The sequence below is a fragment of the Platichthys flesus genome, chromosome 10, assembly GCF_949316205.1.
Source record: "Platichthys flesus chromosome 10, fPlaFle2.1, whole genome shotgun sequence".
NCBI classification, from domain to species: Eukaryota; Metazoa; Chordata; class Actinopteri; order Pleuronectiformes; family Pleuronectidae; genus Platichthys; species Platichthys flesus.
This window is the reverse complement of record NC_084954.1, coordinates 14,010,614-14,029,242: the sequence shown is the minus strand read 5'-3', so window position 1 is coordinate 14,029,242 and position 18,629 is coordinate 14,010,614. Positions and strand designations below refer to the sequence as shown.

General features: G+C 43.7%; 2 protein-coding genes across 2 annotated transcripts; both read left to right on the top strand.

Moving 5' to 3' along the window:
• The first annotated feature begins 2,313 nt into the window (after positions 1–2,313).
• Positions 2,314–8,539, top strand: inf2 (inverted formin 2). Its single transcript, XM_062397235.1, has 5 exons — positions 2,314–2,485; positions 5,628–6,038; positions 6,924–7,039; positions 7,795–7,954; positions 8,502–8,539. The coding sequence occupies exons 1-5, from the start codon at positions 2,476–2,478 to the stop codon at positions 8,537–8,539; spliced, it is 735 nt and encodes a 244-aa protein (XP_062253219.1). The 5' UTR covers positions 2,314–2,475.
• LOC133961867 (inverted formin-2-like) lies at positions 8,384–18,007 on the top strand. Its single transcript, XM_062397233.1, has 19 exons — positions 8,384–8,535; positions 8,818–8,959; positions 9,353–9,485; positions 9,690–10,277; positions 10,929–11,074; positions 11,179–11,240; positions 11,326–11,428; positions 11,524–11,609; positions 11,737–11,837; positions 12,694–12,764; positions 12,867–12,974; positions 13,684–13,754; positions 13,844–13,964; positions 14,062–14,226; positions 14,456–14,558; positions 14,636–14,788; positions 15,104–15,988; positions 16,285–16,338; positions 17,449–18,007. Exons 2-18 carry the CDS (start codon positions 8,840–8,842, stop codon positions 16,335–16,337), a joined length of 3,069 nt encoding a protein of 1,022 aa, XP_062253217.1. The 5' UTR covers positions 8,384–8,535; positions 8,818–8,839; the 3' UTR covers position 16,338; positions 17,449–18,007.
• Positions 18,008–18,629: the final 622 nt, after the last annotated feature.

The window sequence follows — 18,629 nt, the reverse complement described above, 5'->3', positions numbered from 1 at the left end:
GCCACAATTTATCTCACCAGACTGGCATGTAGCTCAACTTAAGACCTACCTTTCATTTCAATAATTACATTGAATTTTAAATGAAACATAATTAGTGAACTTTTCTAATTTATAGAACAGTAAAACTGCCTTTAAATTGTCTCTCTGTCTGTCTGCCTGCCTGCCTGCCTTTCTGTCTGTCTGTATCTCTCTCCCTCTCTCTCTTCATTAAACATGACAAACGTCAGAAAACAGCTGCATAAGGCTTTGAAATCACTGAGTTTTTTGATTGTTTATTTTTTAGGAAACGTCCGACCAGTTGCGACGTAATGTTTTCAGTCTCGCTAATGTTGTGGTTCATTTATCATCAAACAGCATCGGGGGATTGCACAAACACCATCATTACCTGTTTGTCTGATGCTGCGGGCAGTGTTGTGCAAGTTCACACCTCTCATGAACTAGTTCATAGTTCAGTTCATATCATAGTTTTAAGGTGGAAAGTGAGAATGAAAGACTTAACTTGTTAAAGAAAATCCATCACTACCCCTTGCCTTTACTGTCGGAATCTTTATCAGACAGTGTGTAAAAATCCCTCTCTGCTTTCTCTTGCCATCTGTATATGAGACCGAGAGCTGTTGTGTTGCAGGTATGGCTTGCCCCTTTAAGGAAAGTTTGTAGTGTGTGACGTAGTGCACCTGGGTATTGTGGGAAAATAAGCTAAAAGTGTGTGTACGTTACGAGAAGTGACGGACCACCTAGAGGTGATGCGAGAGTCGCTTCTGCTGTATGTCCGGGAAATAAAGTGGAGGAGTTCACTGAACGAGTGAACTTGTCTGAGCTTGTGAGCGCCGCGGAGCATGTCGGGGGGGGATTCTCACAAGAACTCAAATAAATGCCCAGTCAGATATCACAACACATTTGGGTGGAATTGATGACAGAGAGAGTAATTACTATTCTTATATATTGATGATTGAAGAAAAAATTGGGCTCCAGCAGAAGGGCACTTTTCTCATCCAGGGCAAAAGGGCCAGTGCTTGAGCACCATTAGGGGTCTATCTGAGCATGTGCCTGAAGTCCAGGATAATCACGAAAAAACAAATGACTGTGTGCTCTGTAGGTGTGGTGTAGGAGAGTGGAGTTCACATTCCTGGATCTTTGAAGCTATGAAAAACTTAGATCTGTTGTTAGAGAACTGATATATAACACGATGCCTTAAAAAGTATGTTAAAAGGCCCCAAAAGGCTGCTCGGGGGAGTTGAGACTGTATGCTCACCCTTCAGTCATTGTAACTGATGAAGCCACATTCATTTAAGAGTATAATGGGAATATATACTCTGTAACCGTGTGACATCTTGTAAATTCAGGAGTTGTCTACTGACTTCAGTCAGGAAACTTGTTTACCTCAAGCAGAGACGTTCATCCTGAGTTCAGATTCAGATGATGGGATGGGGATGAGTGAGGAGGGCCCAACCTTTTTCTATACAGTCTATGGCCCCAACCACTGGCTGCTTACACTCAGCATCACAACCAGATTCAAGCTGCTCAACAGCAAGTACACCAGGACCGGAAATCTGCCCATACTCCCTACAAAATAAAGATCTTTTGAAACCCCATTTATTTTGTATTTTGTTTGATTTCATGTTTGATAATCCCTTCTGTAATCAGCTCAGTGCTAATTTAGCCACATAAAGGCTAATGTGTTTGCCAGCTTCTATTTTCAGCTTTGTAGCTGATTTATTTATTGTGGACTGTTTTTATGTTAACATTATAAAGTGCAGTGTGGTTATTGCTGTGGGAATTTTTGACGATATCATTTTTCTTTAGCTACTTTGCTGAATTCCGTTTTTCTTCATATGAATTTGATCTAACTTGTAATGTTGTGTAATGTGGAACAGTCACATGCCAGACTGGGGCTGGACAATAAAGCAATACCAGTTTAACACATAATTTATCTACGGCAGATTTGTATAATGTTTTACTGTTTTCATTAAGTGTTTGTCATCCTCTTTATCAAGAAGAGTTTAAAACGACAACCTACACTAAGGTATAAATATGCCAAACCATTTAGAAACACATTTAGCTTCCTTACTTTGTAAATATACACATTTTTTGTGTCTTTCCTTGTGTCTATATTGTATCTTTACTTATTTTGACTTTAATTTACAATTCTATTTTTACTCTGCTCTTTTACTACTGAGGACGGAAAAGGAATAATCATACTTTTGCATTAAACGTGTAAAGCAGCGGTTTTATTCTGAAAAGCCCTCATCGGACGTCCGAGCTCAGTGACGCTGCCCTGTCCTTGCCAGTCTCTCCAAATGAGTGAGAAGCCCAGGGGCCGTGACAAATTTTTAAAGCGGAGCCATCCTGCCTGCTGCTCAGCCAGAGGTTCGAACCCCCACCAGGTCCATCCTCTGGAGGGAGAGGGGTCGTGTGGATGACCGCGGAGTGCATCTCCCCCCGACGCGCGGCAGAGGACGCGTGTGGATTCATGGAATGAACTCAGGTAAGGGGTCGCACTCATCCTATGTGTGATCGATATCGGCGGGACGTTGTGTTGAGACTTGTCATGTGTAGTGGAGCTGATCATCCGCGTTGTATTTTTATTTATTTCTGGTGGGTTCTTTACGCACCATTGCGATGTGACTGGTCCGGTTACGTCCTCTGGTGTGTGCAACCAAACAGTAATCGCAGCGCAAAATAGCGATGTTGCCACGTTTATGTCGCTGTTGTGTTCGGGTTGTGTTGTTGCTGTCACATAATACAGTCTGGCAAAGTGACAGCAGTGTTCCTGTGGCTCAGTCTTCTGTCCAATCTGGAGGTGGTAAGCGACTGCTGCCTCACTGGAGACAGGATGAAGGGGAGACTGGGATGGAAATAAACTGTGCAGCAAAAACATCACTTCTACTGATGATGGCAGTTTTTAATGCCATGTTTGGATCACGTGAACATATGTCACCTATGTTTGTGCCAGGGTGCAGACGTGCTGCGAACAGCCGGAAAGGAAATAACGGGAACTAACCGCATTCCAGTAGATTCCTCCCCAAAATAAAATTAGCTTGTGGACTTTGGTCACTCCCTTACACAGCAGCGAGGGGAGGATGGGTCGGAGTTTGGAGTTAAATGAGAACCAGATGTTTTGATTCCGCAAATACTGCATGAAGATTTTAGGTGTGGACAAAGCTTGAGTAGCTGTCTATAATTACCCAATCAGGAAAGCAACACATCCAGTCGTTCACATGTGTTTAAGGTGACAATTGCAGTGCTGAGAGGTTTATGGCTAATGTCCCAGTAATACATATCTTCATCTCATATCTGCTTGAAAATCAGTGGAAAACAAACAAACATATACTGTATGAGATTTAATAAACACTCTGTCTATTCGTTTATTTACTCATTTATAACATACACAGCACATATTGCAAAATGGGGACAAAGAACTGTCCCCTCTTTGCATATGTTTTGCATTTCAGAGGGAAAAATCGGTGGAGATGTTTGTGCCTGTTCCTAAGTGTTGATGCTGTACAGTAGGAGTGGGCCGCTGTGTGGGTGGATGGACCAGAGGACAGATGAGTAGGCTCTGTTCGTGTGTGCAGTGAATCAGCCTGCTATTACCGGTGCATGTGGGAGCACTGGCAGACACCGATGAGAGCTAGGTAAAGTTGTTCATATTTGAGGCATGAACAAAAGAAAAAATGCAAAGGGTCTTTGAAGTTGCTCGGCATGTGAAGTAGAATCTTGTGGAATGAAATTTCCAAAGAGGATCAGGAGCTGCCACGCCAGCGTGTTTGTCATGAGCCAAGTTTCCTGTCCCAGGAAACCACTTCCCTTTAACAAGCACACACACACACACACACACTCTTTAAGTGTCTTAACTGTTACTTTGCAGGAAGTCGAATCCTTCTAACAAGTACTCCCATTACATTTCCAATAAACCCCTAGAATCTTCTTAACAGTTTGATCATGTTGTGAAATTTCTCGAGATTACAATTGTCCACTCGCAGCTTTCTGCTCCCTGCTCACACTGAACATGACAACACAACGTGCTCCCGAGCCACACGGTGTCGGAACAATTGTCATGGCGAAACTCTCTCACCCGGCCGGAAGGGAGCCGGGGGAGTGCCCCATCCCCATTTTGTGAACGCAGCTCTTTGAGGAGAGCTGAGGAGGCCTATTGTAAAAAAAAAGAATGAAAAGGAAAGCATTGTCTGTCTGTCTGCTTGCTGCCACGGTAACACACTCACACTGGGAGCAGGATTAAATGCAGCAGCCTGAGCTGACAAATGTCTTGCCAGAAGATTTGAGGATTTTACATTTAGTGAGAATAGAAATCCACTTTGTCTTGGTTTTTACAAGTCGCTGCTTCGGTTCCTCGAGAATTCATATTTGAAAAGAGAGGGATGCTTTTGCAAACAGGTTGTAATGAAGCAGGGTGCTGAGCCGAGCCTTGGGATGATCAAAGTTATAAATCCTTCCAGTTTGTCTCTGAGACTGACCTCAGAGCATTGTGTTTGCATGCACTCATCACTCAGTGCCTCTTCTGTATATCTCATCTGTGCCAGGAGAGAAATGTACAACAGGAGAGAGGAGAGGAACCAGTCACACTGTTCATCTCCGCAGGACCAACTAAGATCACAACCGCAGCACAGAGAGGCAGCATTCAGAGACTTTTGAAGTTGTCTCAGTCTTTGATGGTTTTATAAGTCACACAGTGTGTGAATGTGCTTACACTTGTTGTCTGAACTGTTTTACAGGTTGCTACAAGAGTAGACTATGTCTTCTGGGGAAACGCCAAAAAAACACTTCTCGGAGCAATGAGCGCATGCATGTGAAACATCAGTTATGTTTGTTATGATATTCTTCAGTGGTTTCTACGCATGCACCAGTGTTTATTTGTGCTTAAGTCATGACTTTGAAATACATTTACGGGAATTAGGCTACACACTGTCCAGGCAACACTGAGCTCGGCTTTGTGGCTTTTTGAAGAGCGAACAGCCATTCTCTTGTCTTTCAAACTGGATTAAGTAGGAATGTTTGGCAGCGCTGATGATGACTGGATTGCTGACACATATTTAGCTCATCTACAAACTGCAGGGCCATCATTTCCCATTCTGTTTTCCTGTCTGATAAGGTCTGGTTTTGGCCTGCTTCCTGTGCTCCGGATAACACTGACGACGTTGCATACTGGCCAAAAACGAATCATCAGTTATCAGTGGAAGCAGACGCCATCAGCGCAAAACAATTAGAATTTCTTTTTGTTGATGACGACTGCTGAAAAGTGCCTATTTTCAAGATGCACGACCAGTTTCCATTTTCTCCCTTTGTACAAAAATGAAGCCAAAATATCCATGATACGGGGGCAGCCATCTTGTGCTTTGACGTTGTGTGGAGCATGAGTCTGCACAGTAGTCATCATGGTCTGGGTATCAAGATCCCGCCAATATCTGAGTTTTACCAACCGCGAGCCAGTCTCAGCTGTTAATCACAACATTTCACCCCATTTCTATGGAATCAAATAACTAAATAAAAAACCAAACTTAACAGAAAAACTCGGTGTGATAAGAACTACCAAAAATGACAGAAACTTTGATTAAATCATTATATACGTTAAATAATCTACAACATATTTTCTCCTGTTTCCTCCACAGTCCCACCGGCCACAATGTCAGGGAAGTCAGATGGAAAAAAGAAGTGGGCGGCGGTCAGGGATCGCCTGGGCTCGTCGCAGGACTCCGACACCCAACAGGAGGCCAACCTGGAGAGCGCCGACCCAGAGCTGTGCATCAGGCTGCTGCAAGTTCCCACTGTGGTCAACTACTCGGGGCTGAAGCGTCGCCTGGAGGGCAGCGACCAGACATGGATGGTCCAGTTCTTGGAGCTCAGCGGACTGGATCTGCTCCTCGAAGCCCTGGACCGGCTCTCGGGGCGCGGATGCTCCCGCATCGCCGACGCCCTGCTGCAGCTCACGTGTGTCAACTGCGTGCGGGCGGTCATGAACTCCTCCACAGGGATCCACTTCATTATAGACAATGAGGGATACATCCGGAAGCTGTCACAAGGTTAACTTCACTTGCATGGGGGTTTGAATTTTTCTGCATATCATGGTAATGTGGTTTAGGTTCAGATTAGCTCATAAAACATGTGGCAGAGATACTTCAGAAGATGAATTTTCCAGCACAAGGGATAATTCGGTCAAGATATTTAATTATGAATTCAACTTCATAATCATAGGGCGGGCTCACCAGTTACCTCTAACATAGTATTTAACTTTTGGAATATGATTAATTGGTCGCTTGATTGGAGGATCTGCAGAGCTGAATATCTCTGTCATGTATAGGATGAGAACATGACCGATCAAGGATTAAATCAGGGGCCATGAAGGGGCCACAGATCACTCCCAGGGGCCAATTATATATGTCCAACATCCATGCATGTTTCCTGTCTCAGTCCAAACTTGTTTACTGTTAGCTCTATAGTTTTGAGTAATCCACACAAATGTTTCCTTTTTCAAGCACATTATGTACTTCAAATAATGACAATTTACTAACTTTTTGCATTTTTAGTTAGTATTATTAGTAACTGACTAGTTTTTGAAGACTATTAAGACGACAAGGATTTTGTAAATTTCAGCTCGGGTCAGTGCCCCCCCTGGCCCTGCCCTTGGAGCCAGCCCTGTCTCGCACAGAGTTAATTGATTTTAAGGTCACTTCAGATCATCTTATAAAAATATATCGTCACAGTGTGTTGTGGTTATTGGATTTCCCCCAAAACAGACACAGAAATGCATGTTTATCAACACCACAACGCCGCAGACGGCAGAGTTCAGGATGAGTTACTGAAAGTCAGCGCATCCTACTTGAGTCCAGACACAAGCAGGCAAGAGAAGCGAGAGAGGCTTGTTTCATCCTGTATTGATATGTGTGTGTTATCATGATTCTCCACAGCCCTGGATACCTCCAACACCATGGTGAAGAAGCAGGTGTTTGAGCTACTGGCAGCCCTCAGCATGTTCTCTGCAGACGGCCACCGCCTGGCTCTGGATGCCCTGGACCATTACAAGGCAAGTGGACACACCCGTGAAATAATGGTTTTATTTGAAACGTGGGATTTACTGCTCCTGATCGGACACCCTGTTCAGACCTGCTTTTAAAATCCATCTCGAGTGATCCGATCCGTGTGAAGCACAGGTCGGAACACAAGCAAAAGCATCGCGAGGACCGCCTACTCAGCTGAGGCGTTCGGACCTGCTTCAGTTTCACAATGAATTGAACATAGTCACTGCCTGATGAGATTAGACTCGCCAACTACCGATCTTCAAATCACTGCTCAAAACAGAAGAAAAGCAATTCTAACAGTAATTGTAATCATTTTCATTACAACACTCAGTCTTGTAGAGTTCTCTCTCTTTTCTACTCTCTCTTTGTCACCCACCTCCTCTCTTCCCCAGGTTTCTCCAATCACCCCACCTTCAGTCTGGTTCTGCCAGAGGTTTCTCCCAGTTAATGAGGAAGTGTTATAAAAATAAAGTTCTTATTATTATTAGACTGAATAAAACCGGCATATTTGGTCTCTGCAAACAAAAATGATTATTTGCATAAAGAGCGAGGGGGGAGTGAGATCCACCCACAAGTGGTCACAGGAGACACATTCAGGAAAAATGTTAGTACCAGGTCTGAACAGGGCCTTAGATCATCAGTGTGGCAAATAGCTGGTGGGAGGTTGTTTGCATAAACATTATCATTCCCGCAAACATCACAGCTCTCACCCAATGATGCTTAGATGATAACTCTCACCGGCCTTGAATTCCCTCCTCAGGGCGTGAAGACGCAGCAGTATCGCTTCAGTGTGATCATGAATGAGCTGCAGGCGACAGATAACGTCCCCTACACGTTCACACTCCTCAGTGTCATCAACGCCATCATCTTCGGCGCAGACGACCTCAGGCAGAGAGATAAGATGAGAAAGGAGTTTATCGGTGGGTGCTCTATTTCACAATTAGTCATTAGTCTGGTGCAAGGTCACACAGTGGTACATTGTGGGCGCAACAGAAGTGTTTCCCCCTCGCTGGCCTGGAAGTGGAAAAGCAGAGGGGAAATCAAACGGAGGTCTACTACAAATATGTCTGCCTCTAGGTCTGTCTAAGAATAGGTCTAATGACCTCATTCTCACTCTGACAAAAAGCCAGAGAAGGAAACAAACCTCACATGTCGAGAGCATTGTGTTCTTGAACCCATGGTCTTCTTCCTGTGATGCCAAGATGTTCACCTGCCCGAGAATCTACCGCCCTTGAGATATTTTGGCAAATCTTTCATAAAACCCTCTTACTTTCATAAACAATTCTTCCACCACCTTGGACCAATCACCCGTCTGATTGGCCACTCCTCCCACTGTGATTGCTCACCTGCGAAGAAGTAACATTTGTAACTAGGCAGAGATGTGTGATGGTGTTTTTTAAAAGATATATGATCCTAAAAAGTGAAAATTTAGTGAACTCAGAGCTGTGTTTTTTCATTGTCACACAGGGCTTCAGCTACTTGATATCCTGCCGAAGTTAAGGTGAGCCTCACTTCTGTTTGTTCAAGTTTTGTTTTTAACCAGATTTTGTAGAATAAATTAAATTTGGCATTTGCATTTTAATAGTTGGAACATGTAATCACTGCTAGCAGAGTTGTGGTTTCAGGAAAAGGTGTCTGTAATTTGTGTCCCATTAATTCTCAGTCATTTGAGCGAAGGTGCTCGTGGTTGCCTCTTGAAAATGGCTTTTACATGTGTTGATCTACACGGTCAGTGATGTGTGTGTCTATGTCTTTGTGTTGTGTGTGTCTGTGTGCTGTGCAGGGAGCAGGAGGATGAAGACTTGATGATTCAATGTGAGGCTTTTGAAGAAGCAATGGCTGAAGATGAGGAGGAGCTGCTGCGGGTGTACGGGGGCATCGACATGAGTGATCCCATGGAGGTCTTCACTACGCTCTTCAACAAGGTGAGAAGTGACTTCATCACAAGGGGCGACCTGTTCATTCTCGTGCCCCTCTGAAGGTCCCATTTCTTGAGTTGTGAAGTCGTGGTTCCCACTTCTAATGTGTTCATGTGCTTGCAAGTTGGAATGAGGAAAAAACCTGGAACGCTGTAAACATAATGTTTCATATTTTTGTGTACAGAGCAACATTAAAAGCTTTTATTTAAAGCGATATCTGAAACTGGGTAATTAGGGTTCCAAGATAATCTTCAAATCAACTTTGAGTTGTCCTGACATGAGGTGGTCTTAATGTGAATCTTCTAATTAAGGCCGTTTCTTGGACTAAGTTTTTATGCAACTGACCAACAATATTATAATAGGAATTACTAATGTGTGTGTGTGTGTGTGTGCCCGTAGGTGAGCAGCTCTCCAGCCTCTCTGCAGCTGCTCTCCATCCTGCAGACACTGTTGGTGCTGGGGCCCGGTCGCTCCGATATCTGGCTGGCTCTGGAGGCTATTACCAACAGAGCTGTGCTGTTGGCCCAGGACTGTGAGTCAGCACCGAAACAACAAAACATTTACTATATGGGTCAATAATACTTCGGAGAGGCTAATGGCCTCCTCTGGCAAATTAGATCATAGCGATACAATACAGACTGCTGTGCCAGGCTGGTGACGCGATGGCTGAAAGCTTGTTTTTAGTAGAAGAAGTCTCTTCAGATGGGGCTTATTAGTGTGTGTATTTGTGCTCCAGCCCAGATGGAGTCCTGTGAGAAGATCACACAGCGGCTCCTGTTCTCCAAAGGTAAGAGCAGAGTGGGTCATCACGAATTGGACGGGCTGAAGGTCGGAGTGGACAAGAGTGTGCAGACGGGGCTGGATGAAGAGAAGCCAGTCATGATCCCTGCGTCCTCTCAGAAGACACTCTGTGCCGCCCCGCCGCCTCCCCCCCCTCCTCCCCCACCACCTCTTCCCTTTGGTATGACTGGGCCCCTGCTCCACCTTTCAAACCAGTGTCCACCGCCTCCTCCGCCACCGCCGCTTCCTGGAGGGTTTGGTGGACCTCCACCACCTCCTCCCTTACCCGGCATGCCACTTCCACCAGGCGGCCCAGGCATACCTCCTCCTCCTCCTCCTCCACCGCCCTTCCTACCAGGAATAAGCAGCGGGCCACCGCCACCGCCTCCTCTACCTGGCATGCCACCTCCGCCTCCTCCCGCCCCAGGCATGATTGTGGCCCAGAGCGTTCAGTCCCTGGGGTGCACGGCACCTGCCAAGAAGTACCGATGCCCCACCCTCAGGATGAAAAAGCTCAACTGGCAGAAACTCCGTACTGTGACTGGTGAGTTACATTCTTGTGAGAGCTCATATCATTTTTTTAATCAGGGTGTGCTCAAGCAGGCAGGTCAGTGATCGACTGGTATGCAAACCAATCGTTTAAGGTGGTTTGTGTTTATTGTGTTGACGAGGATTTCAACAAATAAGATGGAAGTGTTTCACAAACAAAATAGCAACCCTACCTTATTAAAGGTTCAGTGTTTAGAATTTAGTGACATCGAGTGGTGAAGTTGCATGTAGCAGAATACCCCTCACTTCAACCTCTCCTTCCAAACATGAAAGAGAAACTGTGGTAAAGTTCAGTAAAAACGCAAAGGTGTTTAGTGTGTCCAGTTTGCATAATGTAAAAAAAACAACATGGCGGCGTCCATAGAGAGGACCCACTTCCAATGTAAATATAAAGGTCCATTGTAGTATATAAAAAACAGTTCGTACAATTTCAAATGATACCCACTAGTGAAAAAATCACTAGGATTATTTTCATTATTCAATTTCTTCCAATAGATCCTCTTCACCTGAATCTTACACACTGAACCTTTTTAAAAGTTTATCAGACCAGCGTTTTCATAATAAGGTGTTATTTGATGATGGGGTGTTGTTTAAAAATGGCCACACAAGCTGGTCACAGGTTCACTGTCTCTCTCCACACACGCAGATGGTCCCTCCATGTGGGCCTCAGTTCAGAAAGAGCCTCCTCCTCCGGAGCCGAACTACAGCAGTATCGAGCAGCTGTTCTGTCTCCCGGTGACCGAGCACAAAGACAAGGGGGCAGCTGCTCCTGTCAAGAAGGAGGCTAAAGAGGTGCGCTTGGTGCACCACTCGACAACGCCGCTCCTCAGAACAACAAGCACACCTGATTTATCAAAGCTGAATAATCAATATGTCTCTCTGCCTCGTGTCTGTAGATTTCATTCATTGATCCAAAGAAAAACTTGAATTTGAACATATTCCTGAAGCAGTTCAGATGGTGAGATATCGCATCATTTTTTTGTTTTTGTAGATATATATAAAAAAAAAATTACAGCTCACTGTGTTTGATTCCCTCTCTCCAGTAAAAATGAAGACTTTGTGGCCATGATTCAGAGTGGCGACCGGACTAAGTTTGATGTGGAGGTGCTAAAGCAGCTTCTGAAGCTTCTACCGGAGAAGCACGAGGTGTGTTCTCGCCAGACTTCACCGATCCACCCTTGACCATGACACTGCCTGTCTGAGTCACTGTCTGGTGCCTTTTTTGTCTTTTCAAAATCTAGATTGAAAACTTGAAGTCCTTCCAAGGAGAAAAGGACAAGTTGGCGAATGTTGACCGCTTCTACACCTGCCTCCTCACTGTGCCATGGTAACTGTCATCTCCAATCGTAGTTTGATAATTATGTGCGTGCTGTAAATGTGATGTTTCTCAGTCGAATGCCTTTCACCACCCTTGGCTCCGTACTTTCTTGTCTCTCTCGCTCTTGTCTCTGCAGTTATCAGTTGAGGATTGAGTGCATGCTGCTGTGCGAGGAGACTTCGTCGGTGCTGGACATGCTCAAACCTAAAGTCAAGCTGGTGGAGGAGGCCTGCCAGTGTACGTAAAGCAAAGCTCTTCAGCTGTGTTTCACTCCGAACTAACAGAGATCCACAGTGTGTTTCCAGATGGAAGGATCCTATTCACTTTCTGAATAGAGATCAACATTTTCAGCCATACTATTGTCACAATCCAAGGTAAACTAACTACAAGCATCGCGGAAATGCAACCATCGTATATGCTCCTGTGGTGGCCACAGATCTGTTTGATATCAGCTGTGTTCCTATTATTTGAGATAAGTACTACACTACCCACAATCCTCAGGTGGGATAGGTCCAAAGGGTTGAAAATCTCTACAACAAGGAAACGCTCAAGAAGAATTGGAGGAGGTTGTTAAAGGGTTCATCTGCAATGGTTTATGGGTTGGGTGGTTCCTTCCCTCACAAAATATAATATAAGTATGTACACACCAAGCCCTTTTAAAAAAAATAAAATAAGGATTGTCTGAAAATGAATGGGGAACTTACTTCTTGAACCAGAACTGTGCTTAAAGTGAGATGTCATTCTTATGCTCTAGTATTCATCCCCGCCGACATTAACCAGATATATCTCAATAACATCTTGATCTAAAATTTGTATTGGTATAAAAATTTGATGGTCAAAGATCAAGGTGACCTTGCAAAACCCTTTTATGCATCATGAATGTGGCACTTTCAAAGCCTCGTCCACTTCGACTCTCTGATTTAACAAATTTGGTCAATGGTAAAGGTCTCAGTGTCCTCATGAGTCTGGATTCAAAGTTGTGTGGACTGAAACAGCACTGGCTGGAAGCTCTTAACCACAGCACAGTACGTCTAGTTTAATTCATGAATTAGTCATTCACAGTAAATCTAAACAGCTGTCACTATTTCCCCAGCCCTCAGAGCAAGCACGCTCATACCCAGCTTCTGCAGGCTCATCCTCGACGTGGGAAATTTTCTCAACTATGTAAGAGCCTCTTCTCTCCTCATTCATTTTTTAAATCAAACTGACATTTAAAGTGAACTTGCTTTATTATATATTTTTTTTTAAATCATTGTCTGCTTCCAGGGAAGTCACACAGGGAACGCAGAGGGGTTCAAGATCAGCTCCTTGCTCAAGCTCACAGAGACCAAGGCCAACAAGAGCCGCATCACGCTGCTTCATCACATCCTGGAGGTACATAATGACCCAGTTCAGACCTAGAGATAACATCTGACCTGAGTGATTCGATCTCAAGTGGTCAGCGCTGTGTTCAGGTCTGAAACCTCCACCGCCTCCAGACCACATTTTGTTTGTCCTGTTTCTTCCTTCTTTTTGAAAACGCGTCCTGGCCCACATGTGGACCTCCCACTCAGCTGATGTCTTCTGACCCGCTTCAGTTTTACAATGAATAACACATATTTTAAAGCTTCTCAGTGACCATAGGTTGATTTGTTTATGGCCACAGTATCAACACTGACCTCCACAGAATGATTGATACTTTCTTAAATTGGTAAAAATCTTTGTTCAAAGCAGATCTGCGCGCAGCTCATTGATTCATTCAGCCCCTCCTGACGCCTCTCGCGCGTGACAATACACACGTAGTCATCGGACACATCTGTTAACTCAAGTTATCTAGAATCAACCAATTTGATCTTCACAAACACAAATGATGTACGTGAGTATTTGCATATAGAAGGGGGAAGTGAGATCCTATCACAAGGGGTCACAGGAGATTCAGGTGTGTGAGCAGACAATGCTGTCCCCTTGCCATCGGATCTCTCAGGACGGTGTGTTGATACCAGGTCTGAACGGGGCCAAATTTGCTCACAGCAGCCATTACCTGTTTTTTTTCATCAGTCATGAATCTTTGTAATTACACTTCCATATCCCTTCTTTTCCAAAGGAGGCAGAGGCAAACCATCCGGAGCTGTTGGCACTGCCAGACGATATTGAGATCTGTCAAAAAGCAGCAGGGTAATGATACCTCTCTCTTTCCCTGCAGCTCATGTTCTCAGTGATCCAGAAACACAGACACATGACAAACACTTGCACTTTGTCCTCAGTGTGAATATGGACTCTGCTCAAGCGGAAGCCAGCGCCTTACTAAAACGACTGAACGAGGCGGTCAAGAAGGTCTCCGTCTCCATGGAGGAGGTGAAGGAGCAGTATGCAGAGGCTCTTGAAGTAAGATGACGCTTCTCTGGTTTTTCCCTACAAATTGAGCCAAAATGCATGACCCAATGAGCTACATTCCAAACACCGCCTTCTTCTTCTGTTCCAGGAAAGTGTGGCGGAATGTCAAGCTTTGAACGAAAGGTTCAATGACATCGACAAGCAGAGGAGTGAGCTGGCCGTCTACCTATGTGAGGACGCTAATCAGCTGTCGCTAGAGGAACTCTTTGGAACCCTCAGGAGTTTTCGGGAATTCTTCATCAAAGCATTAAAGGTCAGGGAAGATGCTCTGTTGGCATCAGCCATCCTGATGATACATTTATTACAGCCATCAAATCTTACTCTTCTGTACGGGGGCGGTGTTGGATCATAGGTATCATTATACTGAGAAAGTGATAAATGTTTATATTTCACTGTCCAAACGAAAAGATGACAAATTGCTGAGTAAGTTTTCAACTCTGCAGTGAGTGACAACCTTTTTTTTTCTTTTTTCGTGACGACAGGAAAACAAAGGCAGGAAAGAGCAGGCGGCCAAGGCTGAGAAGAGAAAGAAGCAGCTGGCAGAGGAAGAGTCCAAGAGACAGAAGGGAGAGAACGGAAAAATCAGTAAGTGGCAAACAGCCTCCGTTTCTCTCACTTCTCCCACGACGATGCAAATTGAACTTTCACCTCTCTGTTTCCAGTCAAGAAAGGCTTCGTGCCAAAGGACGACGGCTGCATCATCGACCACCTCCTGGCGGATATCAGGAAAGGTTTCAGCCTCAGAAAGACCAGGCCAAGGTGCGATTCGGAAAGCCTCCCTTCTAGTGAAAAGCGTAGGGATACCTGCCCACCTGGTAAGGACAAGAGAGTGTGGCCGCCATCTGCAGTTCCCAGCTCCGCGCCCGAGCCACTTAACTGCGAGCCACAACACTGCCTTGTCTTGCTTTTTACTTCTGCCCTTTGTTTGTTTGTTTCTGCTTTAAAAGCTGCTCTCATCTCGCTAAGCTAGCCTCATCGCTCTGCTGCTTTTGTTGAGCTATATTAGCTTTTGTTTATGCAGTGCCCTTCTTACTATCATGCAATCAATCCCCGCTATTATTATAATCCCGTTGCAAAAATAAAAGTTGTCTTGATGTACGTCAATGCTCCCTCCTTCTCCCGCTCCTCAGGATCAAGTGCCAAGCCTGCAGACGGAGAAGCCGCAGAAATAGCCACCAGTTCCTCTCCCAGCAAATCTCGGACAGAGGGTCGCCAGGACAGCACAGGCGAGGTGAACGGCTTCATCAGCCCGTCAGAAGAGACGCCACCTGCCCCGCAGAGGGCCGCGTCAGACGGAGCAGCTCCACCTCCCAACACACCCCCAGTAGACCGAGCCGAGACCAGGCAGGCCCCCCCAGAAAGACCTGCGTCGCTGCAGAAGGCCCAGCACCCAGAGACGCATTCGGTGCCTTCCCAAGCTACAACACAACCTCTAGCTCGGGCTGAAGGGGCACATCAACCAAGTCCCGCAACAAATGGCTTTTCATTGGATTCAACTGACACCAGCGTCCTCAGCCCGTCCTCCCTCTCCGACGCTGACCTGCTGGAGGCTGTTGTAGATGGCGCTTCCAGCCTGGCACCTGAGAAGCTGACACCCGGGCAACCAGCAGACATTACTGCGAATATTCAGGTCAAGGAATCTCCGTTACCTAGTACAGATGTCAATGTAACACAGAGGAGTGAAAGCAATAAAAATGGAGAACGGGAAACTAGTAATAAAACAAGCCATTTAACAGAGACTGTCGGGAAAGAGAACGGTGGCGAGGAGCAGGAGTCCATTGTCGTTATAAAGTGCAGCCAAGACCAGGCCGTCGGTCGCAAGATCACTGAACTTAAAAGCCATTTGACCGCCTTCGAAGAGCTCATTGAGGGGTGTGACGTCCCAGATGGAGTGGAAGCACAAGACCGGCCATCGGTGTCTGAAGAGGTTTCTGAAGCGGTGCCTCTATCCCTGAAGCCCGACGTAAAAAAACAGCCGAGCTTCTTTAAACGAAACAAAAAGAAGAGTAACCAAGGTAACTCCTCCATTAACTTCAATAAACATCACTTTTGGAATGCTAGTCTCTTGACGTGTCTTAAAAGGAAATCCGTATTTGTTTTGTTTTTACTGCATTTCGCATTTTACATTTTATGCATGGGCTATTTTAGTATATGTTCCTGAGTGTGTTTTTTAATGCATGATTTACATTCAGTTTTATATTAAAGGGTATGGATTCCTTCTGTGGCAGACTTTCAGATTACATCAATGGATTTCAATGTGTGGTCAGTTTTGTTTGAATGCTCTCTCCGTTTTGATTCTCTGAAACACAAGGCAACAGTGGGAAAGGACACACTAAACATAAAAAGGGCTGTGTGTTGCAGTGAGGTAGGTCAAAATCGATGGGATGGCAAACTGTAAGCAGGACCATCATCCTAATGATCACTGTCGACGCTTTTTTCACAAATAACACGTCATTTTGTGGCTTCAACTGGAATCAAGATTTCATTTGTCTGTGTTGTCCAGCTTTTTAACACCTGCTCTTTCTCTCTAAAACCTTTCCAACGCAGAGGTTACCAAAGCTAAATGCTTAAGGCCGGAGATTTACTTGCTATTCAGACACATGTTCACATAGATTGCAACATGAGTGCAATTAATCACATACTCGCTGTGTAGTATGCATGTTACTGGAGTGTCCACTAGAGGGCTCAGTACAAGACTCAGATCGTGTGTTTAAATACACCTTATGGATTTGGATTCTGCCAATAATAAAACATGGCGACACCGGATGTCAAATACTGCCACTACTGTTCATGTGTATACTTGCATTGTGCTGACACAGTGCTAATTTCCAAGGATGTCCACAACCAACACACCAAATGGATGCAGGATGCACAAGACAGCCATGACACATGCAGCTAAAAGCTAGTCTATCTCCGGCCTTGTTTGATCGAATTCAGGTGTCTTCAGTTGATTCTTATATCCATTAAACCTGGGGGGAAATATTAACATTTTACATGTATATAACATTTTATCTCCTTTAATCAATGATGACGTGATCTTCTTACATCAGTGCTCTGGTCTCAAGCAGCCTCGCAGTTTGTGGCGTCTCGTGAAGTCATCTTGGACTTGATTCGTTTCATGAAAGCCTTTCACTTCTTGTTTCTCATATTTTCTTGTCCATTTCCTAAACTAAGCAGCTGGAACTGTTTTTTATTTTTTTTATTCTTTTATACTTCTTACAAAATCGTGGGCTTCCTGTAAAATATTCTTAAATCTGATTGTGATGGAAGATACTGTTTATATATGGGCTGTAAATACATTAAAAATGTTTTTATAACTTTTTAACTTTAAAAAAATTTAAGGAAATAGTCATTTCTGCACGCCAAAGAATTGTAACAAACTCCTTAGTTCTGAATATGACTTTAAAGATATTAAAATATTGGACTTTGGTATATTTTTGAATCCGTTTATTCATTTTAGCCTTTGTTTCCCCAGGTGACTCCAGGAAAAGGAAATCGAGAGGAAAAAGAAATTGTTAATTTCTCAGTGGAGTTCTGAACTGGGAAACGAAGATATATATATTTTATTTCGTGAGAGACTTCATGAATATCGACTGCCTTAGAGAGGATGCAGAGGTCTTTCTTTTGTGATGATCTGTCTTTCCAGACCATGAAGAGTAAACACATCTACAGCTCGGTTCATCACAGCGAGGATGTAATCATGTCACTTTATGTAAATTAATTGTAGTTTTCTTTCTTGTGAAAATGGGTGTTTTTGATTCAGAGCTATTCCAAAAATATGACTATTCTTTGTATGTTTCGTTAAGTTGTTGTAATATGCATGTTTTGTTATCTATCATGAGCTCCAATTGCGTTTCAGAACCTTGAGAGAGAACGATGGTTTGGTGCCAGATATTTACTGTAACTCATAAAAAATATAATTTCTTTGTATATATATTGTTCAGATGAACTCTTAACAGTAATGCTGGGGACAGCATATGATGGATTGTAACTTTTAATGTGAAGTATATTTTAATAAATTGAATTACTATTGAGTTGTGTGTTTTTATCAGCCTTGTCACACAGATGGCAGTAGTGAGAATACAAATGCAGTTTGATAAGCCCTAATATGTATGCTACATAAATAAAGACGTGCTAACATTTTAGAAATTCAGCATATTTAGAGAAGTACATTGTTATGTTTATTCTCCATTTGACTTCTGACAGTGGCTGTGATTAAACAATTCAAATCACATATGTGATCCCTTTGCAGCAATAAAGGTGTTTTCAAACTAAATTATCAACATACCTTGTGTTTTCTAAATATATAACGGAATTTCACACAGATATATGCAATGTATTTCTTTTATTGACAATAGGTTTCAACTGTTACTCTGAAGTCTTTCAATCAATTACTTTCAACTCTGAATTAATTGTATCCACAACTGAGCAGTTTTCTTTTCTAAAAATATGACTTTCATATATATATTTAATCAAGATGGACGATAAGTTCATAATCAAGCAGGGTTGAATGTCCAAAATCTGGCCAAGGGACCAAGTACATAAATGGTCATTTTGATATAATAAAAATATGAATATATGTCTATGTAAATACGTATTATATAATACAAATAATACTTGTTCAGTGTTCCAGGAACATTAGATTACATATTTATT